The sequence below is a fragment of the Budorcas taxicolor genome, chromosome 5 (genome assembly GCF_023091745.1).
Source record: "Budorcas taxicolor isolate Tak-1 chromosome 5, Takin1.1, whole genome shotgun sequence".
Lineage (NCBI taxonomy): Eukaryota > Metazoa > Chordata > Mammalia > Artiodactyla > Bovidae > Budorcas > Budorcas taxicolor.
Window position 1 is genome coordinate 109,015,919 of NC_068914.1, and position 25,283 is coordinate 109,041,201.

The 25,283-nt window shown below is 39.2% G+C and overlaps 1 protein-coding gene and 1 long non-coding RNA gene across 2 annotated transcripts in view; one reads left to right on the forward strand and one right to left on the reverse strand.

Moving 5' to 3' along the window:
• Positions 1-327: 327 nt before the first annotated feature.
• LOC128049035 (uncharacterized) lies at positions 328-9,685 on the reverse strand. Its single transcript, XR_008199422.1, has 4 exons — positions 9,659-9,685; positions 6,989-7,142; positions 4,683-4,784; positions 328-452 (listed from the first exon to the last, which is right to left on the reverse strand). It is a non-coding gene; the product is annotated as an uncharacterized LOC128049035 (long non-coding RNA).
• Positions 9,686-9,805: 120 nt separating this feature from the next.
• The window catches only part of UTP20 (UTP20 small subunit processome component), an 86,999-nt gene continuing 71,521 nt past the window's right edge, over positions 9,806-25,283 (forward strand). Inside the window, exons 1-14 of the mRNA XM_052640944.1 lie at positions 9,806-9,959; positions 10,798-10,878; positions 12,808-12,874; positions 12,990-13,122; positions 13,582-13,770; positions 14,616-14,697; positions 15,327-15,464; positions 15,940-16,095; positions 16,750-16,896; positions 16,981-17,115; positions 18,574-18,651; positions 20,367-20,545; positions 24,678-24,833; positions 24,978-25,066. Of these exons, the coding sequence (XP_052496904.1) occupies positions 9,915-9,959; positions 10,798-10,878; positions 12,808-12,874; positions 12,990-13,122; positions 13,582-13,770; positions 14,616-14,697; positions 15,327-15,464; positions 15,940-16,095; positions 16,750-16,896; positions 16,981-17,115; positions 18,574-18,651; positions 20,367-20,545; positions 24,678-24,833; positions 24,978-25,066 (1,675 nt within the window). The 5' untranslated portion in view covers positions 9,806-9,914. The remainder of the gene's footprint in view (positions 9,960-10,797; positions 10,879-12,807; positions 12,875-12,989; positions 13,123-13,581; positions 13,771-14,615; positions 14,698-15,326; positions 15,465-15,939; positions 16,096-16,749; positions 16,897-16,980; positions 17,116-18,573; positions 18,652-20,366; positions 20,546-24,677; positions 24,834-24,977; positions 25,067-25,283) is intronic.

The following is a 25,283-nucleotide window of genomic DNA, read 5'->3' on the forward strand; positions in this document are numbered from 1 at the left end:
CATTGCAAATCCTCCCCACTTTGCTCTGGTGCTCTCCAAATCAAGTACCAGCTAAGCGGCAATGAAAGTGAAAGTGAAAGTTGCTCAGTCATCTCCGACTCTTTGCGACTCCATGGACTATGCAGTCTAAGGAATTCTCCAGGCCAGAATACTGGAGTGGGTAGCCATTTCCTTCTCCAGGTGATCTTCCCAACCAGGGATTGAACCCAGGTCTCCTACATTGCAGGCGGATTCTTTACCAGCTGAGCCACCAGGGAAGACCAAGAATACTGGAGTAAGTAGCCCGACAGATCTTCCTGACCCAGAAATGAGACCTAAACCCAAAGTGGCTTATGTTAGTTTACTTCCTTCTTGTGTAATAGTCAGTAATTGAGCACTCTAAATCTGGGTGCTCTGTCATCTTCCATAGTTGGCTTCCAAGGATGCTCCAGTCAGTGTCATCTCCTAGCCAGCTGGAAGGAGAAAGAGAGGATATGAGGAAAGTGGCTTTATCCTTCAGTTAGTGACCTGAAAGTTACACAAAACACTTCCACTCATACTCCACTGAACTGAACTTGGTCACAGCACTATATATCCAGGTGCAAAATGAAGGCAGGGGAAATGCAGACTCTAATGCCATGGCCATGTTATCAGTTAAAAGCTGAGATAGGGGTTCTGTTTCTAAAAAATGAAAAGGGGAATGAATTCTGTGGAATAGTTAAAAGTTTCTGCCATACTCTCCACTTGGTATATTCATCTCCATAGGATGTATTGCCATCTGATGATCTACTATAGATTAACATCATTTACATATTTATTTTTTATTTCCCCGCACTGGAACACGAGCCCCACGAAGACAGGGAATTCATCTGTTTACTGTTGTCTCTTAAGCCTTTAAATCAGTTTCTGACATATAGCTGGCACTCAATAGAAATTCATCGAGTATGTAAATAGACTTTTTTCCCTATCTGGCATTCTGAGTCACTTGCTTCTCTTTCACTCTGAATCACACATCCAGATTTTCTTGGTTTCCAGTGTTAAGGAGATTCTGATCCAACTTCCTCTTGGAGCTCCCAGGATTCAAGAGCAGGATGTTGTCTTTCCAGATCCCATCTCAAGTAGTCATGATGTTCTCCAAAGAACTCTGGGTTTACAAGAAGGAGTTAGAAGGAGATGCAACTTTTTTTTAAGTTAATTGTCTTTATTTTGGAGCAGCTTTAAGTTTACAGAAAACTTGAACAGAAAGCGTAGAGAACTCCGGTATGCCAACTTTTCCTTCCCGTACAATTTCCCCCATTTTTTGTTTTATTTTTATTTATTTATTTATTTGGCTACACTGGGTCTTATTTTCAGGCATGCAAAATCTTTGGTTTTTGTTGCAGCATGCAGGTTCTTTTTCTTTTTCAGTTGTGGCACGTGGTATTTTTTATAAATAGCGGCAGCATGCAAACTCTTAGTTGCAATATGTGGGATCTAGTTCCCTGACCAGGGATCAAACCTGGGCCTCCTGCACTGGCAGTGCAGAGTCTTAGCTACTGGACCATCAGGGAAGTCTGTCCCTGAGTATTAATTGCATTGCATTACTCAACATTCAGAAAACTAAGATCACGGCATCTGGTCCCATCACTTCATGGGAAATAGACGGGGAAACAGTGGAAACTGTCAGACTATTTTGGGGGGCTCCAAAATCACTGCAGATGGTGACTGCAGCCATGAAATTAAAAGACGCTTACTCCTTGGAAGGAAAGTTATGACCAACCTAGATAGCATATTGAAAAGCAGAGACATTACTTTGCCAACCAAGGTCTGTCTAGTCAAGGCTATGGTTTTTCCAGTAGTCATGTATGGATGTGAGAGTTGGACTGTGAAGAAAGCTGAGCACCAAAGAATTGATGCTTTTGAACTGTGGTGTTGGAGAAGACTCTTGAGAGTCCCTTGGACTGCAAGGAGATCCAACCAATCCATTCAAAATGAGATCAGTCCAGGGTGTTCTTTGGAAGGAATGATGCTAAAGCTGAAACTTCAGTACTTTGGCCACCTCATGCAAAGAGTTGACTCATTGGAAAAGACTCTGATGCTGGGAGGGATTGGGGGCAGGAGGAGAAGGGGACGACAGAGAATGAGATGGCTGGATGGCATCACCGACTTGATGGACATGAGCTTGAGTGGGAGTTGGTGATGGACAGGGAGGCCTGGCATGCTGCAATTCATTGGGTTGCAAAGAGTCAGACATGACTGAGCAACTGGACTGAACTGAACTGAACTAACTGTGGCATGCTTGTTACAATGGATGAGCCAAGACTGATACATTGTTACTAACGAAAGTCTATTTAACTGAGGGTTCACTCTTTGTGTTCTACTGTTCTGGGAGTACTCTCAAATGCATAAGGTCATGTATCCACCATTATGGTATGATACAAAATAGATTCACTGCCCTAAACCCCACTATGCTTCACCTATTTGCCCTCTCCTCCCAGCCCCTGGCAACCACCAATCTTTTTATTGTTTTTATAATTTTGCCTTTTCCAGAATGTCATGAAGTTGGAGTCACACAGTATGCAGCTTTTTCAAATGGGTTTTTTAAACTTAGCAATATGTATTTAAGCTTCTTTCATTTTTTTTTTGAAACCAGATAGCTCATTTTTTAATTGAATTTTTATTTTATATTGGGGTATAGTTGATTCACAATGTTGTGTTATTTTCAGGTGTATAGCAAAGTGCTTCAGTCATATATATACATATATCCATTCTTTTTCAGATTCATTTCATTTTATCAATGAACAATACTATATTTATGTCCCATAGTTTGTTCAAACATTCACCTATTGAAGGACATCTTGAACATGTCCAAATTTTGGCAATTATGAGTAAAGCTGTTATAAACATCCATATGCAGGTTTCTGTGTGGACATAAATTTCCAATTCATTTAGATAAATACCTAGGAGAGTGACAGGTGGATCATATGATAAGCCTATGTTTAGCTTTACAAAAAACAGGTAACTGTCTTCCAAAGTGGCTGTACCATTGTGCATTCCCACCAGCAATGAATGAGAGTTTGTGTTGCTCCTCCCCAGGATTTAGTGTTGCCAATATTTTAGAGCAGTAGTCCCCAACCTTTTGGGCACAAGGGACTGGTTTCATGGAAGACAACCACTCACTTCCTGTTGTGTGGCCCCATTCCTAACAGGCTACAGACTGGTACTGGTCTGTGGTATGGAGGCTGGAGACCTCTGTTTTACAGTTTAGTCAATCTAACACATAGGCAACTGTCTAATGACTTATGATGTTGAACATCTTTCATTCACTTATTTTCTATCTGTATAACTTCTTTGGTGAGGTGTCTGTTCACATCTTTTACCCATTTTTAAACTCAGTTCATTTCTGAATTATAAGAGTTCTCTGCACATTTTGGATACACATCTTTTATCAGATATATGTTTTAAAAATATATTTCCCAGTTTGTGACTTGCCTTTCCATTCTCTTAAGATGTATTTTTAAATGTATCTTTAAAGTATTCTATCACCCAATTCAAAGAGCGGTACATCAGAAACTGAGAAGCATCTCCTTCTCTACCTCCACCACTAAATTAACTGAAAATGTACCATTGTAAACATGTAAGAAGTTTAAGGAGAAACTCTAATAATTATTTGACTTCAATGGAACATTCAAAGCATATATGTATACATTACTTCTTTCAGAGCAGCATTAATTTTACAAAGTCACACAGCTGAGTGAACCTCCCAGGATTAGAAACCAGGTTTTATGACTCCTGGTCTGATATTCTTTCCAGTCTATCACTGATTCCTATTTTTCAAGATTTTGTCTTTGATTTTTTTTTTTTGACTCTGACTCACCATATAAACATTTGCATTGAGAGGAAGGCTTAAGTTTCCAGTCTTATTTATCAGCAACATAAAAAGCTTAAATCAGATGTGTTAAGTGTGATGCTTTTGAACTGTGGTGTTGGAGAAGACTCTTGAGAGTCCCTTGGACTGCAAGGAGATCCAACCAGTCCATTCTGAAGGAGATCAGCCCTGGGATTTCTTTGGAAGGAATGATGCTAAAGCTGAAACTCCAGTACTGTGGCCACCTCATGCAAAGAATTGACTCATTGGAAAAGACTTTGCTGGGAGGGATTGGGGGCAGGAGGAGAAGGGGCCGACAGAGGATGAGATGGCTGGATGGCATCACTGACTCGATGGATGTGAATCTGAGTGAACTCCGGGAGTTGGTGACGGACAGGGAGGCTTGGCGTGTTGCGATTCATGGGGTCGCAAAGAGTCAGACACGACTGAGCGACTGAACTGAACTGAACTGAACTGGGTGAAAGTGACAGAACCCAATTAAAATTGATTTAAGCACACAAAGAGGGAATCTATGAACTAGGGTAACTGAAAAGACCAAGAACTGGATAGAGGGATCCATTGGCTCACATAAGCTCATCTTAATCTCCTTCCCTCCCTCACCCCTTCTCCCTGTCTCTCTCTCTCTCTCTCTCTCTCTCTCTCTCTCTCTCTCTCTCATTTACTTTGCACAGAACTCATTCTCAGGTGGACTTCTCCATGAAGTCACACAATGGCCACCAACAGCTTAAGGCTACTATCATCTTGCAAAATCCAAGAAAAAGAAGCACCTCTTTCCCAACAGCTCTAATGAAACTTCCAGATAGGGCCCTTGGTCCAGTTTAGGACACACACTCACCTCTGAACCAGTTAGTTGGTCAAAGAAATACTTCTTAGGACACAGGCCCTCGTAGGTGTCTAATCTGAACTTCAGATACTGAGAATGAGGGAAGAGTGAGTCCTGAAAGGAAAATCAGGATGTTGTTTCCAGAAGAAGAAAGAACACACACTGTCAAGAAATCAACAAATGTCCACCACGATATCCATGCATTTATTTCTTTAAGTCTGTCCCTCCTAGTTCACACTCTTAAGATGTGGGTCAGCACTGCTATATTTAAAATAGAAAACAAGAACCTACTGTATAGCACAGGGAACTCTGCTCAGTACCACACAACAAGGTAAATGGTAAAAGAATTCGAAAAAGAATAGACACATGTATAGGTATAGCTCAATTACTCTGCTGTACAGAAAGTAACACAGCATTGTTAATCAACTATATTCCAATATAAAGTAAAAAGTTAAAAAAAAAATGGGGCAGTAAAAAAAAAAAAAAAAACAAAAAAAAACACTGTAAGACCCAAATTCAAATCCTTCCACTGCTTAGAAGTCCTCTGAGCTTCAGATCCCTTATCTTTAAAGTGAGGATAATACAACCTACCCTGGTGATATGGATAGGAGAATAAAATAATGACAATAGCAAATACTTAATAAAAATATCTCATCCCCAGTTTCTGATTCGACAGGTTTGAGGTGAAGCCTCAGAATTCACACCTAACGAGTTCCCATGCAGAGTTGATGTTGCTGGTTGGGGACCACAATTTGATAACCAAAGTATTAGGTTACTGACTCTTCAGAACAACTCCATGAGGGGCACTAGTATTACCCTCAATTTGTGGATGAGTAAACTTAGGTTCATGTAGCTAGGCAAACTCCTTGTGCTTTTGTAATCCCTGGGCTTTAAATTAGAGGGCACTGAGGAAACAAAGATTAAAGAGCAAAATTGCGAAGACTTCCCAATCAAGCTTATGAAAGAAGAAATGAAAGAATTTGTCTAAATGAACTGGCTGGAAGGGATGGGGCAGGCAGAACCATTGTGGTAAAAGGGAACAGAGGATGGCATTGGGTATTGAAGACATTGGCATAGAGGGCAATAGCTGGGGGAAAGCAGATTCCCAAGTAAACAGTGGTGCTTTTCAGGGCTGCTTTGGCTATTCCATAGAACCTAAGAAACAGCTTTGGAAGAAATGTTAAAAATCCTGTGACACAAACCATGTTCAATGTAGGAAGTTACATTACTCTTGAGTTTGTCAGGGCTAAACAAAATGTACACTTTGTTAATTCAACAAACACTCATTAACCTCAAGTTCAGGGGATGCGTTAGTGATACAAAGCTGAAAAAGTCCATGGTTTCTGTCCTTAAGGAACTTGTCAAGTAGAAGATAGTAGACCATTTATCCATTCAGTAAACATTTAGTCCATCCTCTGTGCCAATACAATTCCTTTTAAAAATGGTATCATTATTAATGTCACTTCTTTTTAATAGGTCAGGAAGTTGGGTCTCAGGTAGGTTAGGTAACTTGTGAAAGGTTATGCAGTTATGGTACCTGGTACCTTTCATCCATTAGCTTCTTAACTCTGCACAACACTCCCTATGAAGTACATACTTTTTGTTAGCTCCATTTTACATAGAAGGAATTGATGCTCAGAGAGGGTAACTTTCCCCCAAACCACACCAGGAATAAATGGCAGAGCTAGGATTCAATGAAATCCAGGTAAACTGGTTCTAGCATCTATGCTCTTAAACACTATGGTGTATTAATAAACAGTTCAACCAGAGCTGCTAATATATAAGGATCATATAAGGAGTAATAATGCAATATACAACTTGCAAGTGTCAGCTTTCTGATTTTCATGTTTCTCTCCACTCCTTATTGTCCCATTAACTTCATTTCAAAAACTAAATAAGAGAAGGAAAAGGACACAATTATCTGGGGATAATTTTAAGAATAGGTTGGGAACATTGCTTAGAGTATGGGCTCTTACCCTCAGGTAACTGCAGACTTCTAACTCTTTGAAATCATCTATGCATTTTAGTGTGAATGAGCTTATTAGCATTTTTCTGAAGAGAAAATCTACAACTTTCTTAGACTTCCTTAAAGAATCTGTGATCCAGCAAAGTGAACAACCACCTACAGAAAAAAAAGTCAATTAGCCTACTGGAAGCCAGCCAAACATTGGGTGCTTCTATATTTTATTATTAAAAAGTAAAACTCAATAGCACAGGAAACTCTACTCAATACTCTGTAATTGACTATCAAGGTGAAGGTGCAGGTGAAGTTGCTCAGTTGTGTCCGACTCTTTGCGACCCCATGGACTGTAGCTTACCAGGCTTCTCCATCCATGGGATTCTCCAGGCAAGAATACTGGAGTGGGTTACCATTTCCTTCTGCAAGGGATCTTCCTCACCCAGGGATCGAACCCGGGTCTCCCACATTGGAGGCAGACGCTTTAACCTCTGAGCCACTAGGGAAGTAATTGACTATAGAGGGAAAGAATTTTAAAAAGAGTGAGTACATGTAGAACTGATTCACTTTGTTACTCACCTGAAACTAATGCAACATTGTAAATCAAGCATATTCCTATAAAAACTTTTTTTAAAAGTCTCATACGTTATGGAGACATTAAAAATTATTTTTTACAACCCTGTGACAACATGGAAAAACATGTAATATCAGTAACAATATAAAAGTACAATATCGACTTTATTTCTTCACCATACATATTTTGCTCACTTCCTTTCCTTCCTTTCCTCCACACTGGACAGTACTTCTCAAGGTCACCAGTGACCATAACCTTGTCAGATCCAGCAGCTACTTCTCTCTCCTCAGTTTTCACTACAGTTGGTGACTGGCTCTGCTTCTAGGCCAAGACTAGTCCGTTTCTGTCAATGACTCTCTTTCCTGTCACCCTTCTGGCTGCTGCTAAGTGTTGGAGAATTCTATTGCTCAACTTCGGTTCTCTTCTCTTCTTCCTTCTCCTTTACATCACTCTCTCCCTAAATCATCTTATTCAGTTCCATGGTTTTAAATAACTTCACACTTTCAGTTAAATGTATTTAAGTCACACCTCCAGCCCTGACCTCTACACTGAGCATTCAGTTCAGTTCAGTCACTCAGTCGTGTCCAACTCTTTGCGACTCCATGAATTGCAGCACGCCAGGCCTCCCTGTCCATCACCAACTCCTGGAGTTCACTCAAACTCATGTCCATTGAGTCAGTGATGCCATCCAGCCATCTCATTCTCTGTCATCCCCTTCTCCTCTTGCCCCCAATCCCTCCCAGCATCAAGTCTTTTCCAATGAGTCAACTCTTTGCATGAGGTGGCCAAAGTACTGGAGTTTCAGCTTTAGCATCATTCCTTCCAAGGAACACCCAGGGCTGATCTCCTTCAGAATGGACTGGTTGGATCTCCTTGCAGTCCAAGGACTCTCAAGAGTCTTCTCCAACACCACAGTTCAAAAGCATCAATTCTTCGGCACTCAGCTTTCTTCACAGTCCAACTACCACATCCATACATGACTAAGCAGGAATATATTCAGTTTGTCTACTGAATATCTCTCCTTGGGTATTTACGATGTAAGCACACCAGAATAAACATTTCCAAACAAAATTATTATTAATAGTAATATTATTCAGTTCAGCTCAGTCGTGTCTGACTCTTTGCTACCCCATGGATTGCAGCACACGAGGCTTCCCTGTCCATCACCAACTCCCCTGTCCACTACCAACTCCCTGAGCTTGCTCAAAGGTATGTCCACCCAGTAGGCATGCTATCCAACCACCTCATCCTCTGCTGTTCCCTTTTCCTCCTGCCTTCAATCTTTCCCAGAATCAGGGTCTTTTCTGAGTCAGTTCTTTGCATCAGGTGGCCAGAGAATCTAAGCTTCAGCTCCAATGAATATTCAGGGTTGATTTCCTTTAGGATTGACTGTTTTGAGGTCCTTGCAATCCAAGGGACTCTCAAGAGTCTTCTCCAACACCACAGTTCAAACAGAACAGAGCACGGGCCATAGCAGACTCTCCAGAAATATTGAATGAAGTGAAAAAACCTCTCTCTCTCTCTCTCTCTCTCTCTCTCTCTCACACACACACACACACACACACACACACACACACACACACCTATTCATATAATTATGTTTAACAACAGGACATAAAACTGGTAAGAAAATAACAAAAAGCTAATTGGTTGTGCATGAAACCATGAGTTACTGTGCGATGTGTGCGTGCTAAGTCGCTTCAGTTCTGTCCAACTCTTTGCGACCCTACAGACTAGTAGCCCTCCAGACTTCTCTGTGGGAGAAGGCAATGGCACCCCACTCCAATACTCTTGCCTGGAAACTCCCATGGACGGAGGAGCCCGGTGGGCTGCGGTCCAGGGGGTCGTGGGGAGTCAGACATGACTGAGCGACTTCACTTTCACTTTTCACTTTAGTCCCAGGGACAGGGGAGCCTGGTGGGCTGCCATCTATGGGGTCGCACAGAGTCGGACACGACTGAAGCGACTTAGCAGTAGCAGCAGACTTCTCTGTCCATCGCATTCTTCAGGCAAGAATACTGGAGTAGGTTGCCATGCCCTTCTCCAGGCGATCTTCCCAACCCAGGGATTGAACCCGCGTCTCTTACATCTCCTGCGTTGGCAGGCAGGTTAAGAATATCAGACTTGGAAGCTGAGTGACCTCTGCCAGACTGCCACTTATCAGTTGCTAATCCTTGCTTTCTTCGTAGGCCGAAGAGACTTAAAAATATGTACCTCATTTCGAATCATCACGGGGTCGCGAGGAGTCGGACGCGACTGAGCGACTGAACTGAACTGAACGGTCACAATGCGCTTTACTGTGAAACCATGAAGGTAAAGAACTTTGCTTGGTGTAGGGCACATAGTGAGGGTTAGTGATGGTCAGCTGTTAATGACGACGGGCGTGTTTTCTTTTACGATACGCACATTTCTCTTATAAACCTTCGCTCAAGACAGCTGATAAACTTCCACACTCACCTACTCACTCAGACACTCCGCCGTTCCCAGAAGGCTCTGGGACTGGCGCTCCTGCTCCGTCCGCTACTTCCGTTCACGTGATGCACCTAGGCTCCTCCCCGTCTCCAACATGGCGGCTCCCACTAACTCGAGCCGCACGTGAGACAGTCTACTTACGTGGGAGCCCAAGTGTGTGAACCAGTTTTCTTTCTCTACAGCCTGTAGCATCCCTTCGACCCTTCCCGAGATCTTCGCGGGCCGCTGCCCCTCTGCAGCCATGAAGCCAAAGCCGATTTCCCACAAGACCGAGAACACGTACCGGGTGAGCGAGGGAACTTGCCGGTGGGCCTGATTCTGAGCGGGATTCTAGGAGTACCGTGCTCCGGACCAAGCGAGAGTCTCTTGTCCGGAGGCTCTGGCAAACGAGTTTTCCTCTCTCCTAGCGTAATAAATAATGGGATGGGGAAGGAAGCCGGAACTCCAGACAACCAATTCAGTATCACAGACTAACCGGTTAGGATTTTTTTTTTTTTTTTTGCTCTTTTGTCGTTGAAAATCGAATTGGGGAGGCGGGTCGGTGGAGGAGGTAAGTGACTTACAGCTTCTGGCTGATAACACCCCTTTCTGTTTGTTTCTAGAGGGTTTCTTTGTTACTCCACAACCGTAGGTCTGTGTATGTTTAAAAATACAGTTGGTGAAACGACTTCGCCAGATTCTGTGCTTGCAGTAGGGTATGAATGAAACCTAGCAGTAGATCTAGCGAGGCCACATTGCTGTCTTTTAACACAGTTTAGCATGGGAATTTGATTTTAAACATTTTGCAAATATAGAAATATTTCATTTTCTTCCTATAGTAGTGCAGTGCATTTGTTTAACGCTCATTCAGTTTGTTTAAAGTTGTCTTCTGTGATTCATCAGTGATGTCTACTTCTAGTTGTAAAACTCAGTTATACATTTTATGATTGATTGAAAATACAAGTCTGAAATTGAAAGTAAAGCTTATCATTTCTAATGATAGAACATGAGGTGGCGTATGGAAGCTTTAAACTTTATACTTTCACAAGGAAATTGTCAACGTGATTATATAGCACTAAAACAGATATTCAAGATGTGAAACGTATAAAATGATAATGTATTTTAAATATACTCCTCCCCTTCAGTTTCTTACATTTGCTGAGCGACTGGGGAATGTGAATATCGACATTATTCACCGAATTGATAGAACTGCAAGCTATGATGAGGTAAGAGAATGTTAAATTAGCTGATCTTCAAGTACTCATAGTTGGTTTTTCAGTCTGAGACTTGAATTATTTCTCAAGCCATTCTTTTATGAACCTGAAATGCATTAGACCTGTGCTGTCTCAAACAGTAGCCACACTTGACAGATTAGATAGAATTAAATAAAAAATTCTAGTGCTCAGTAGCTATATGTGGCCAGTTGCTACCACGTTGACCAAATGCAGATATGGAACAGTTTCATCATTGCAAAAGTTCTATTGGATGATGTTAGAAAATTGACTGGATTCTCAGGTGGCCTCTGACTCCAGTCTCTTCCTTCCCTTGTGCATTCTGAGCCCCGCTGCAGATCTGTATTCCTGAAACTACAGTTTTAAAGAGATTTTGAGCAAGTTACTTTACTGGGGCTTAGTTTCCTCCTTTATTTAAAAAAAGGGGGGCTTGACCATATAACTTTTTTCCGTTTCTGACCATGCTATAATTCAGCCATAACTCTATTTAAAAATCACTGCATCATTTCTCTGCCATAATTTTTATAACATGCATCAACTTGGGATTCAACCTCAGTTTTTACAGCTTTTCCCTTGACTCTAGTCAGGCTCTGCTCACTGTCATTTTGAATGCCTTGCCTGTAATATGTGAATTCAGCTAAGTGATGTTATCTAGGTAGGCACATAATGCTTTGGGAGCTCACAGTGAAGGGAGCCTAACCAAGATTCTTTAGGGGTGTAAAGTGAGGTGTCAAAAAAGACTAAGTAGACAAGTGTTACATGAATTGAGTCTTGTTTCTGCGGGTTTTAGCATGGCAAAGAAAGCAGGAAAGGCTGATTCAGGCTGAGGAAGAAACCTTTATAAAGGAATAGAGGCTAAAGAGAGCATGTCACATTCAAGAACCTGCAGAGCATTTTGGTATGCTTATAATTGGATGTGGGATGTTTGTGTTGATGGTAACTGTGAATGGGTGAAAGCGGTAGCTGGTGGAAGATAATGCTGAAGAGATAATTAAGGACCATGAAAACCTTCATATCCAGCTAAGTTTGAATTTATCCTGAAACTATGGGAGATCATTCTAGGATTATAAGGCAGGGGAGTGTGTGACATGATCCAAGTGTAAGTTTTAGATCTCTTTGGCTTTAATGTGGAGGAAAGAGCACAACTGGAGTCAGGGCAACCATTTTTGATGATTTGGTAGTCATCTAAGTAAGAACTTTAGTTTCATATAAATATGTGCGAACACTTAAAGAGGTTTTCTTTTTTTCCTCTTAAGAAAAATTGGTTCCTACCATATTCCTCACTATAAAACCTGGTTTTCTCACTTTGAAAGAATACTTTCAACATCCTTCTAATTCAGTAATAGATATAATTTTTGACACGTGGTATATCTTACTATGTGTAGACCATGCGGTATATGCCAACCATTTTCCTATTGTTGGATATTTAGGCTTTTTTCTATTTCCCCCCGCCGCCCCCCCAACAATAAAGCTGAATGAACATCTTTATACTTATAAAATCACAAATTTTATAAGAAAATCTCCAAAAATGGAATCACTGGGTTAAAGGACATACCTGTTTTTAATTTTAATAGAAATGCCAGATTACTTCTGGCAGATAGTGTAGCAATTCATTTTTCCAAAAGCAGAATGAAAGAACTGTAAGAGTCAACATTTTTCCTGGCTTAAAATTGCGAAAAAAATAAATTTTTTAAAAAAATGTGACTATTGCATATGTTTAAATTTGCTGCCCATATTGTATACCTGATTGCTTTTTAAGGTGTGTTAGTTAATGCCCTTTTCTAAAAAAAAAAAAACGAAGAGGATTTTTTTCAACTCTTGTCTATCATTGTCTTAAAATATTATTGTATCTTTATTCTTATTTACCTTGACTATAGTTTTTCTTTGAGTTGTCTAATTGATGGACTGCTTTAATCTTGGCAGGAAGTTGAAACCTACTTTTTTGAGGGTCTGCTGAAGTGGAGAGAATTGAACCTGACAGAACACTTTGGTATTTTCTGTTTTGTTTCTATTTTATTCACCTGTCATTTGCACTGAATATGGTCAAAACAGCTAAAGAGTGGTGTGATGGAAAAGTAGAACTTTTTTTTTTTTCCTCTACCCAGGGAAATTTTACAAAGAGGTTATTGACAAATGCCAGTCATTCAATCAGCTGGTGTACCATCAAAATGAGATAGTTCAGAGTTTGAAGACGCACTTGCAAATCAAGAACAGTTACGCCTATCAGCCCCTTTTGGAGTAAGTAGCATGTTGAGAGAAAGGTGACAACATTTATCTGAATTTTAAGAAAGGTTGCTTTATAGCTACATGTGCTTTAGATCTAGTGTTTGTAATGTAGAAGCAAGAATTTACCTTTGTTGTTGTTGTTAGATTAAAATATTGGTATATTACTGTAAAGCAGAATCTTAAGGATATATACTCTTTTGCTTTCTCTACTTTTATAAGAACCTGAGTTTTGACAGTTTTGGAACGATTGACCGTAACTTGTGATAGTGTATCTTCTTGCTCTAGCCTGATTTCTTTGCTCAACTCTTAAAACATGAAAAATTTTATACTTCTTTTGAGACTTGGTTTAGAAGGTTCAATTAACCTTTTCATCATAGGCGATTGGTTATCATTTGTGAACTAGATTTGTAGTGTTCGGTTTTTAATCTTCATGTCTCAGAATCAATTACCTTCTTTATTTTTTTCATCCAGTTTGGTTGTACAGTTGGCACGAGATCTGCAGACAGACTTCTATCCCCATTTTCAGGATTTTTTTCTGACCATCACCTCAATCCTGGAGACTCAGGACACGGAGTTGTTAGAATGGGCTTTCACCTCTCTGTCATACCTGTACAAGTACCTTTGGAGACTGATGGTGAAAGACATGTCCAATATATACAGGTAACCCTTTTCTCTCATACACATTTTTCTTTTTTTCCTCTTTTTTTTTTAGCTTTAAAATTTTATTTTGTATATAATTCAGTGCTATTTAGTAAATTTATAAAGTTATGCAACGATCACCACAATCCAGTTTAAGAATGTTTCCCTCATCTCCAGAAGATTTCTCATGCCCTTCTGCAGTCAGTCCTGCTCCCCATCTGTATCACTTTGAGAGCACAAGCAATATGCGCTTGTCGAACGTAAGATTTCCTCTGTGGAAACAACTGTGTGCTCGAAGCCCCTCAGAAGAGTGATCCTCTTCTACAGTGATAGTTTTTAGCGTTTAAGTTGTGTTAAGTTTTTATCTTTTGGTCAAGGGAGGTTTTTATTTTTTTAGTTTTTGGCTACGCTGGCTCTTCGTTATTGCACACAAGCTTTCTCCAGTTGTGGCAAACAGGCGCTGCTGTCTAGTTTCAGTGCGTGGAGCCCAGGCTGTAGGTGCATGGGCTTCAGGAGTTGCGGCACAGGGGCTCAGTTGCTCCATAGAACGTGGAATCTTCCAGGATCAGAAATCGAACCCATGTCCCCAACTTTGGCAGGCAGATTCTTTATCCACTACTCCACCAGGGAAGTCCAGGCAGTTTGTACTGATACTGACAACAGCCAGTCCTAGAATTTTTAATGTCTGTTACCGTCAGTCTTCCATTTGACATGTGAGTGTCATGTAATCAAATGAGATTTTAAACTGCTCATTTTATTATACCTTCCTTGCATTCCTTGCATAGTGTTAAGAACATAATTGACATGTACTATTAATGCATCTTTATTAAAATGATTAATTAAACATCTTATTTTCTCATTTATAGCATGTATAGTACACTTCTGGCTCATAAAAAGCTACATATAAGAAATTTTGCTGCTGAAAGCTTTACTTTTTTGATGAGAAAGGTTAGTTTGATAATTATATGTTTATTGCTCATTAATTCTCAAGAATCTGATGAACAGAAGGCAATATCTTTTATAATATGGTTATTATGGACTGACATATATATATATATAAATGGAAACCAGTTACTGTTTTGAGGTTATCTCATCATTGTTGTTTTTGCTTACTAATGTGAAATAATTTGGTTGTTTCTTTTATTATTACGTGGTGTATATACATTGTCTAATTCACGTCAGTCTGTACATGAGCAGTGAGATTAACAGGGATTTTTATAATAGTTTCCTGTAAGCAACTGGTTGTATAGTCTCATTTGTTTTTGTTTTTATAAGAGTTTTTATAATAAAATCATTGCTATTAAATTTCTTTCATACTCATAAATGATAGAATGTTGCCTTATATAGTTTTTCTTGGTACATACCTTCATATTATACCAATGAATTAATCACTTCTGTGTAACATTAAAAATGTTACTGTACTCTCGCAGTAGTTTGAAGTCATTGCAAGTGTCTCTTTTCAGAATTTTTTTCCTTATTACATTTAAATATAAATCTGTAGAATAGCAAATAGTAATTCTTCTTTTGGATATGTTTATGTTGTAAATGCAGTTTTCCATTTGCATTTTGTGTTTTAGGTTTCTGATAAAAATGCACTTTTCAATTTAATGTTTCTTGATCTTGATGAACATCCAGAAAAAGTAGAAGGCGTTGGACAGTTGCTCTTTGAAATGTGCAAAGGAGTTAGAAATATGTTTCACTCTTGCACAGAGAAGGTAAATAAGCTAGAGGAGTTCCTTGAGTCTTTGTGAAAAGGATTAAAAAGGAAATGGATGAGATATACACAGGTGATTCAGAGAGAGGATTATGTAGAATAAATAGAAAACATTTGGGGAGCATTAGGGCTTTAAAAGCAGTGCTTACCTAATATAGGCCCTGGGTTATTAGGTATTCCTCATGTGAAAAATCACTGCTCTCTTTTTCATCCTGCATGCTGGAAGGTAAGACAAATTGATCAGTGAGTGAGGGTGGTGGGGGGTGGGCAGTTGTATGATAAAATTCCTAATCCTAGTTTTGAAATTGTTTTGGGACACATAGTTAACCACCAGAACTGTCATATCCTTGATTATCCTGAATCAGATTTTAAGATAGCTTGATCAGAGTGGAGAATAATCAAGAGTGGAAAGAACAGTGTAGTACTTGAGACTAAGAGTGTACGCATTCATTTTCTTGACTCTTGGATTTCCACAGGCAATAAAGCTAATTTTGCAAAAGCTCGGACCAGTTACAGAAACAGAAGCTCAACTTCCGTGGATTTTAGTTGGAGAAACACTCAAAAACATGGTCAAATCCGCTGCACTCTATATCTACAAGGAACATTTTGGAATATTCTTTGAATGTTTGCAGGTGAGTTGTGGTTTTTAAGTATTTGTGTGTAACTAGGAGTGCAGGAGTTGATTGCTGTTGTTCTTAGCTCAGCGGATTGCTGCTGGAGATTATATTCTATAATTGTTGTTACCATAATTTTACACACTTCCTGGGATTTTCCTTCCCTCTCCCCCCGTGCTGATACTTTTACTTGCTTTCAGTATCTTGAGAGGCATGCAGTAGAGTGTAGTGGTTAAGAGCACAGGCTTCGGAGCCACATGGCCTCTTCGCCACTTACTGCTCCTGTGACTTGGGAAAGTCATTTAAGTGTCTAGTCCTCATTCTTTTCATCTGGTGACTAAGAGTAATAGTATTCTCTACTTGTGCGGATGGTGAGGAAATACTTGTTAAGAACTTGAAACAGTGCACTCAGAAACGTTGTTGGTTATGTCTGTGGCCACACCACCCTGAACTCACCCAATCTCATCTGATCTCAGAAGCTAAGCAGGGTCAGCCCTGGTTAGTACTTGGATGGGAGTAACATTCATGGTTAGCATTAGTGACTCCAAGTAAAGGTGTCTTTTTCTTTCAAAGCAAAAGATTGTGAAAATTTGAGTGGCTTCACATAATATTTTCATTAACAGATGAGTTTGATAGTTGATAGTTTTTCTCTCTTAAATTCTTCGTTTGCAGGAATCACTCCTGGACCTACGTACAAAAGTAACTGAAACTAACTGTGGTGAAAGTTCTGAACAGATTAAAAGGTTGTTAGAAACATACTTGATACTTGTAAAACATGGAAATGGATCAAAGATAACCAAACCTGTTGATGTTTGTAAAGTAAGTTCCCAACTTAGTTTGCTTAGAACATGTTTGTTAGAAGCTGACTGCTAAGTGTTCATTGTTTTCCCTTTTGTTTTACAGGTCTTGTCTCAAACATTACAAACAGCCCATCTCTCTACATCTTGCCGGGAGACACTCTTGGATGTAGTTTCTGCTTTGATCCTAGGCGAAAATGTTTCCTTGCCAGAGACCCTCATCAGAGAAACCATAGAAAAAGTAATTTACTTCAGCAAATATTAATCGAGTAGTTAATATTATGTTTAGCACTGAGTAAGCCTTTAGGGGAATACCAGTGAAGCCTGGCAAAGGCTCTGCCTTCAGGGAATTTATAATCTTGTTAAGGAGATGTGAATCACATGCTGTATTGGAAATAAAACAAATGTGATAAAAGCTAAATCTGCTCAGCAAATATTCACCTGAACAAATATTTACTTAACCCAGTGTAGGCTATGGACTAGATATGGTAGGATGAACAGTTTTTTGTGGTTTTTTTGCCTGTGATTTTTTTGTTAGGGAGGTGGTGTCTTGGTGAAAGTGAAGTCGCTCAGTCATGTCCGACTCTTTGCGACCCCGTGAACTGTAGCCCACCAGGCTCCTCTGTCCATGGGATTCTCCAGGCAAGAATACTGGAGTGGGTTGCCATTTCCTTCTCCAGGAAATATTCCCAACCCAGGGTTCGAACCCAGGTCTCCTGCATTGCAGGCAGACGCTTTAACCTCTGAGCGTCTTGGTAGTATATAGTTAAAATCTGTTGAATCAGTCTGTCAGCATTTGTGTCACATTGAACTCTGGGAGTTGGTGATGGACAGGGAGGCCTGGCGTGCCGCAGTTCATGGGGTCGCAAAGAGTTGGACACGACTGAGCAACTGAACTGAACTGAAACTTAAAGGTTAATTCTGTCTGGGATTGTGGAACAGTAAACGCTTTTCAACGGACTTATATTTTGGATAGTCCTTAAAGGTTAAATATCAGTCTGCCAGTCAGAGAACGAATTAAAAACTCTAGGAGAGAGAACAACAAAGATGTGTTCAAAAATGTATGGGCTGTGGGCACAGGAAGTGTGATATATATCAGTAAGGCTCTGCTTGGCTTTGAAAAATTAGGTTGGATTTTTTCCCTCTGCAAGTAGTGGAGGGTCCTGAAAAAACGATAAACGGGGAAATGAATGAGATTGGCATCTTAGTGAGTTAAGAAGATGAATTGGAGGGAGGTGGGATTGAAAGTAAAAATCAGTTAGGTTCTTTGTAGGGCAGCAGTGTAAAGTTATAAAGAAGGTATAAAGTGTTGCTTGCCCTTTTATGTTTCTGTGTAGCTGGGAAAGAATGAGCAGGTCTTAGAGCACCTGTGTTAATCACTGGACGTACAGTGCCCTTCGAATCTGTAAGTCCCTTTGGAGAAGGCTGAGCACTTAGAATGCTGGTGGGAGTGTGCCCACCATTCCTTTACTTTAGTAGTTCCTTTCCTGTGGAGGGGGGCCCAGTGCCTGGGCTCACACCTGGCAGTGGCAGACTCAGCAATCCAGTTCTTCTTGCTTCCCATGACTACTTTAACTTGTATTGAGCATCCCACTACTTCCTCCTTGCAAGCTAGAGGGCCTTGAAGATTTGGGATGTTTTTATTTTCAGGAATGGGAGAGTACTCTCTTTGTACTTACATTAGTATTCTTTGCCACAGATTTTTGAAAGCAACTTTGAAAGACGCTTAATTTTGGATTTTTCAGAAGTCATGTTTGGTATGAAGCAGTTTGAGCAGGTGAGTGAGATTATTAAGTCTTGGATTTGACTCTGTCATGATGAAAATAACCAATTTAAAAAATCCTGTGATTTTTGTGTTTTGAAAGGAAAAGGATTTGATGTTTTTAATTCTTTTTTTTGAAGCAATTGTATTCCAGTTCTAGGTCACATGTGAAACTTTATTCCACATGCTAAGCATTTTCAGTTATAATAGGTAACCAATTTGGTTTTAGTAATCTTTTAGGAAGTTACAGCCTGTAGTGGTGGCCTAGAAGGTAAAGAATCTACCTGCTGTGTGGAAGGCCTGTGTTCAGTCCCTGGGTTGGGAAGATCCCCTGGAGAAGGGAATGGCTACCCACTCCAGTAGCCTGGAGAATCCCACGGACAGAAGAGCCTGGCTTGCTATAGTCCTTGGGGTCGCAAAGAGTTGGACACAACTGAGTGGCAAACACTTACACTTTTCACTTACACAGTGTGTCGTCAAATCCTGAGTTTATCTTTTCCCCTCACCCCCATCGAACATTTGCCACTCCTTAAAACTGGTGATCCTACTATGTACTGCATAGAAGTCTATCTCTTCTCTTGTTTTCCCCTTTAGTCTTTAATAATATATATTTTTGGTTGTCTCAAAAAAAAAAAAAACACCACTTCTTTAGACATGTCCTAGCTCTGTTCTTTCCTGCCCAGTGAGGACCCTTTATAGCCCTCTCATTTTCTTGGCAGCTGCATCTTTTCCTTCTCTGTTCCTTTTGGTCTTTTTTTTTTTTTTTAATAATTTATTTTTATCAGAGTATCCTATGCATGTAGTTTGAAAGGTCACACAGGGCTAAAAAAAGTTTTAATTCCCACCCCATTTTCCTCACCAGGAACAAGCACACCTAATGATTTTTTTTTAGCTATTTTTTTTTCTAATATTTACTTTATATTTTTAAATCACCTGAATATACTGCTTTTCCTTGACATTAATTTTAGTCCTCATCTGTAGGCTTCCTCCAGAGTAGGTGGATTCTTTTTCTTTTATACTACTCTTCTCAGTAGAGAGTTAACATCACAAATTTTGGTTGAGGTCGTATTCAGTACTTCTTATAAGCAAGGAGTATTTTATATTTACATTTCCTTTTTTGTATACCCTTTCATTTTTTCCAGTTGCCTCATTTTTTAAAAACTGGAAATTGCTTCTTTAAAATTGTTCGTCAGCGAGCCTTCCAGCAGCCTCGTAGAATGCCTTTCACACAGCAAACTAGCAGATCATTTAACAGATCTTTCCTCTTCTGGAGATGGTCTTCCCAGAGCCGTTTAACTCTGAACGGGTTGCTTTCTCTGCCCACTGCACAGATGCCATGCTGGGACTTGCCCATTTCCTGGGTCCCATGTCTTTCTCTTGCAATAGCTTGCATTCTTACATTGTAGTTTACTTTCTTATTTTGATGAAACACATTCTCCAGAGGTTGCTGAGAAAAGGTGAACGGTAGTAAAATTTTGAGCTTTAGTACGTCTGAAAGTGTCTTGTCTCCTCACTCTACACTGCCAGTACCCCAGGTATAGCATTTTAGATTCTTCCTCAGTTTTTCAGGCCTTGCTCCATTGTCTTCTTGCCTCCTTTGCTCCTGTGGAGAGATCTGGTATCTTTGTTTATGATCTCTTTTTCTTTGTGGAAGTGTTAGGATATTCTCTTCATTAGATGTTCTGAAATTTACATCTGTTAATAAGTGTGATTTCCTTTTTTATTTTTAGCTTTTCCTACCCAGCTTTCTCGTGTATATTGAGAATTGCTTCCTGACGAATGATGCTGCAGTCAGAGATGAAGCTCTGGCCATTTTGGCCAAGCTCATTCTTAACAAAGCAGCACCTCCCACCGCTGGCTCCATGGCGATTGAGAAGTACCCTCTGCTTTTCTCCCAGCAGACGGTGGGGTAAGTTCTAAAATCCTAATTTCTTACATTCTCGGTATGGTTACCCATTTAAAAATAATGCATTCAGAATATTGTAAAAACTGAAGATCTACATGTATTAACTGGAAAAATGTCTCTGATATATTGTTACATGAAAAAAATAAGTTGTAGGAGAGTACATCTAATACCATGACATTTTGTAAAGTTAGAATCAAAAGTACATATAAGCATAGGAACACATGTGGAATGGTACAAAAACAGGTTAAGTTGTTAACTTCAGGAAGATGGTAAGCGGAAGAAAGAAGTTACTATTAATTTTCTTAACCTTTTATTTTAAAACGATTGTATATTCACGTCTGGTCATAATAAACAGAACAGAGAGGTTCCATATACCTTTCCTGTAGTTTCCCCCCAGTGGCAACATCTTACATAAACTTATTTCAATATCACAACCAGAAAATTGACATTAGTACAATCCACCAACCTTATTCAGATTTACCAGTTTTACATCACTCATCTGTGTGTGTAAATGTACACGGATATGTAGTTCTGTGCAGGTTTATCTCATGTCTGTTCACAACCACCACCAGAGTCAAGATACAGAGCTGTTCCCTCACTGCAAGGATCTCTGGTGCTACTTTCAGTACCACAGTCACCCTGCGGCTCTGCATTCCAACCCAAACTCTTGGCAACTACTAATCTTACACTCTGTTTTTACACTTTTGTCATTTCAAGAATACTATATACATGAAATTATACTGTACAGCGTTGGAGATTGACTTTTTCACACAACATAATTCCCTTGAGACCTATCTAAGTTTTGTGCATCAGTAACCCGTTATTTTTTTTAACATTTTTCTGTGTGTTGTTCCTGAGTAGTATTCCAAGGTAATGGATGGAGCAGTCTGTTTAGTCATTCACTTGTTGAAAGATATTTATGCCATTCCTAGTTTTTGGCTATTATGAATAATGCTCTTATTAACATTCATGTACATAGCTTTCCATTTCTCTGAGATAAATGCCTAAAAGCAGACTTGTTGGATGATATGATAAGGGCATGTTCAGGTTGATAAGCTGTCAAGTAGTTTTGCAGAGTGGTAGTGCGGTTTTATATTCCCACCAGCAGTATAGGTGATCCAGTTTCTCTGCATCCTCACCAGCATTTGATATTATCACTAATTTTTTGGTTTTGCCAGTCCGATAGGCTGTAGTAATATCTTATGGTGGTTTTAATTTGCATTTCCCTAGTGGCTAAGGATGTTGATATGCTTATTTGCCATCTGCATATCGTCTTTAGTGAAATATATGTTCATTTCCTTGATCCATTTTCTAACTTGATTGTTTCTTTCTTGTTGAGTTTCAAGAATGCTTTATATATTCTGATGTAAATCCTTTCACCTGCTTTGCAAGTATTTTCTCCAAGTCTGTAGCTTATCTTCCTTCACTTAAGATTTTTCACAGATCAGAAGTTTTAAATTTTGATGAGGTCCAGTTTATCAACTTTTCCTTTTATGGATAATGCTTTTGATGTCGAGTCTAAGAACTTTTTTCCTAGCTATAGTTCTCAAGTATTTCCTCCTATTTTTCTTAAAGTCTTAATCATTTTATGTTTTACATTTAAGTCCATGATCCATTTTGAGTTAATTTTTCTATAAGGTGTGAAGTTTAGATCAAGTTTCCTTTTTTGCCTCTAAATGTCGACTGCTCTGGCAACATTTGTTGAAAAGGCTATTCTTTCTCATTGAACTACTTTTGCATCTGTGTCAAAAATCAACTGGACATTAATGTGTGGGACTTTCTGGCTGTCTTTTCTGTTCCACTGATCTATGTGTCTCTTCTCCTCTGATGCCACACTGTCTTATTACTACAGTAAAATTAATTAGGAAATCTTAAATCCTTCCACTGTGTTCTTCACTTTCAAAATTACTTCATCTATTCCTGGTCCTTTTTTCTGTATAAATTTTAGAAGAAACTTGCCTATGTCTACAAAAAAATCCTTGCTGGGATTTTGTTTTGAATTATATTAAATCTAAAGGTCAGTTTGGAGAGACTTGACAACTCCCTAAAGATACACAAAACAGTTACCTTTATTTATGTCAGAAGGATGGTAAGAGGAAGAAAGAAGTGATTGTTAGCTTTTAGATTATACACTTTTGCATTGTTTGAATTGTTAAAAGGGCTGTGGATTACTTTCTCAGTTTTATTAAAAATGATACATACTCTTTGGAAGTTAAAGCAAAGTTTATGTAGTTATTTGAAAGGATTCTGCTTACTATTTTTCAAATAGAAATTATCATTCCTAATAAATGGAAGCATATTAACTTAAAGCAAGTGCCACAGGTTCTGTGTTTTCTTTCTGTAAGAAAACTTCCATCATTAAGAAAATTTCTGTCACCCTGTAGAATAACTTGTCTTTGTCTGAATATTTCTGGTCACACTTCATCCACAAATTTATAGTGGAAGTTAAAGAAGATAATAGGTGTGAAAAGAGTCTTCAGAAGATAAATGTATTCTGTCATTTGACAGATACTTATCATATCAGGTACTGTTCTAGGCACTGGGATATAATAATGAAAAAGGGCTTCTTTGGAGGAGATGACACTCTCTGTGGGGCAAGCTTGTGAGGCAGGTAAATAGGATAATTTTAGATAGTGATAAAGGAAAAATAAAACAGGGTGTCGAGAGAGAGTAGATAGAGAACAGCACTAGTCCTGTCTGGAGAGGGGACTTTTGGTCCAATTGTAATGGTAGAAGGATCCAGCCTGGCAGAGAAAGGCTGGGTGAAAGGTTTTCCAGACAGAGAGGAGAGTTCCTGCAAAGACCGTAGGATTGGAATAAGCGTGTATGTTTGAGGAACTAAAGGAAAGCTTGTGCAGGTAAAGAGCATCGAGAAAGGAAGAGAGTGGAAGTAGAGGAAGTGAGAGGAGGAGACAAGGTCGATCACCCAGGGCCTTACAGGATGACGTAAGAATTATGGATTTTATCGGAGGAGCTCATTGGCAGGTGTGATAAAGCAGGGGGATGACATAGCAACTAATGACTTACCTTTATAAAGCATCTCATTTTTTTTTTTGTTTGTAAGATTTCTTGCAGATTATGAGTCATGGTTAGTACTAGAAAGACTGTATAAACAAGTTCTAAAACAACTTTTAGAAATTACCAATCAAATTAACTTGATTTTTATCTACCGTAGTTTCCAAGCATTCAGTGTCCTGATAAGTATGAAACAAAACAGAGTGCAACTTTTTCATTAACTTTAAAGATTAAAAGGTATAGGAATGAAAACCTGATATTCTACTTCAGTTTCATAACAAGTTTACCAGACTGGTCATGGAAGGATAAATTATAATAGATCATTTTATTTATTGTTTCTTTGACTTTTCTTTCTGTTAGATTCTGTGTTTGAAATAAGACTGAGGTAGAGTTCATTGGTAAACAAGAATACTGCCAAAGTAACAGGTACCTAAAACTGAGTGTCATGTCAGAAAATATCATTGAGTAAACACCAGATTAAAGCAGCAGAGGAAGTAACTTCTAATACTGTCTGAGCCACCAGGAAAGCCCCTTAATCATTTTATCATGTTAAAAAGGAAAGAGGGGGATGGAAGAAGTCAGTTCATACAATAAATTACCTTTAACACTTGTCCATCAGTAGTTCAAATTCAGAAATAATACCTAAAACTGGAAGAGACTTGCTTTGCAAGTTATAAAGCAAATTAAAATAGAAAAAGAAAGCAGAACCAACGGGTTTGAAAAACCTTGCCACTGAAAATCAGTGAATGAGTCATATTTGTTTAGTTATTTGTATTCAACCATCAGCACCAATTCCCTCCTCCCTGCTAATCTCCACACATGGAAAGGAACCAATTTTTAGAAATTAATTGAAGTATAGTTTCACAGTGTTGTTAGTTTCTGCTGTACAGCAAAGTGAATCAGCTGTATGTGTACATATATTCCCTCTTTTTTGGTTTTCTTTCCTAATTAGGTCACCACAGAGTGCTGAGTAGAGTTCCTTATGCTATACAGTAGGTTCTCACTAGTTGTCTATTTTATACATAGTATCAGTGGAGGAACCAATTTTATTTCGAGCCTCAGAGGGCAAAAGCAGTTACCTCCTTTTCTTATTTTAAGTATTCATCTTTTCTTCTTTCAGATCCTATATAAGGCAGAAGACGACGAAATCCAAGGGAGGAAAGGAACAGATCTCGGTGTTGGACCATCTTTTATCTATAATTCAGTCACCCCCGAATCAAGATACTACTTACCTTTCATGTTCTTGGGCAGCCCTTGTCGTGTTACCTCATATTAGGTGAGAAAATCGACTGTGTTTAATTGTGAAAAGTATTTTAGCAAACTGATGAAAATATTTAGTAGTCATTTTTTTGCTATTTCATGAGAAAGTTGTTGCATGCCAGTTTGAGTGTTTCCCTTTTTCTCTCCACTTCTTGGACAGGCCCCTGGAGAAGGAGAAGGTGACACCACTAGTCACCGGCTTCATCGAGTCCCTCTTCATGACTGTTGACAGAGGGAGCTTTGGAAAAGGTCAGTTACAATCACCATTTGTTCTCTTGTCTGTCTTTCCTGGCACACCCAGAGGAGCTGTAAACACATGGGTACCAGAGAATAGTACCGTCATTATATTCTGGCAGAACCCCCCCGAGTGTAAATAGGGAAGAAAGAAGCTGAGATGTAATTACGAGGTTACCACCTCGTAATGTGGTGACCAGGTCAGGATGGTCTGAACATTTGCCTGAGTCCA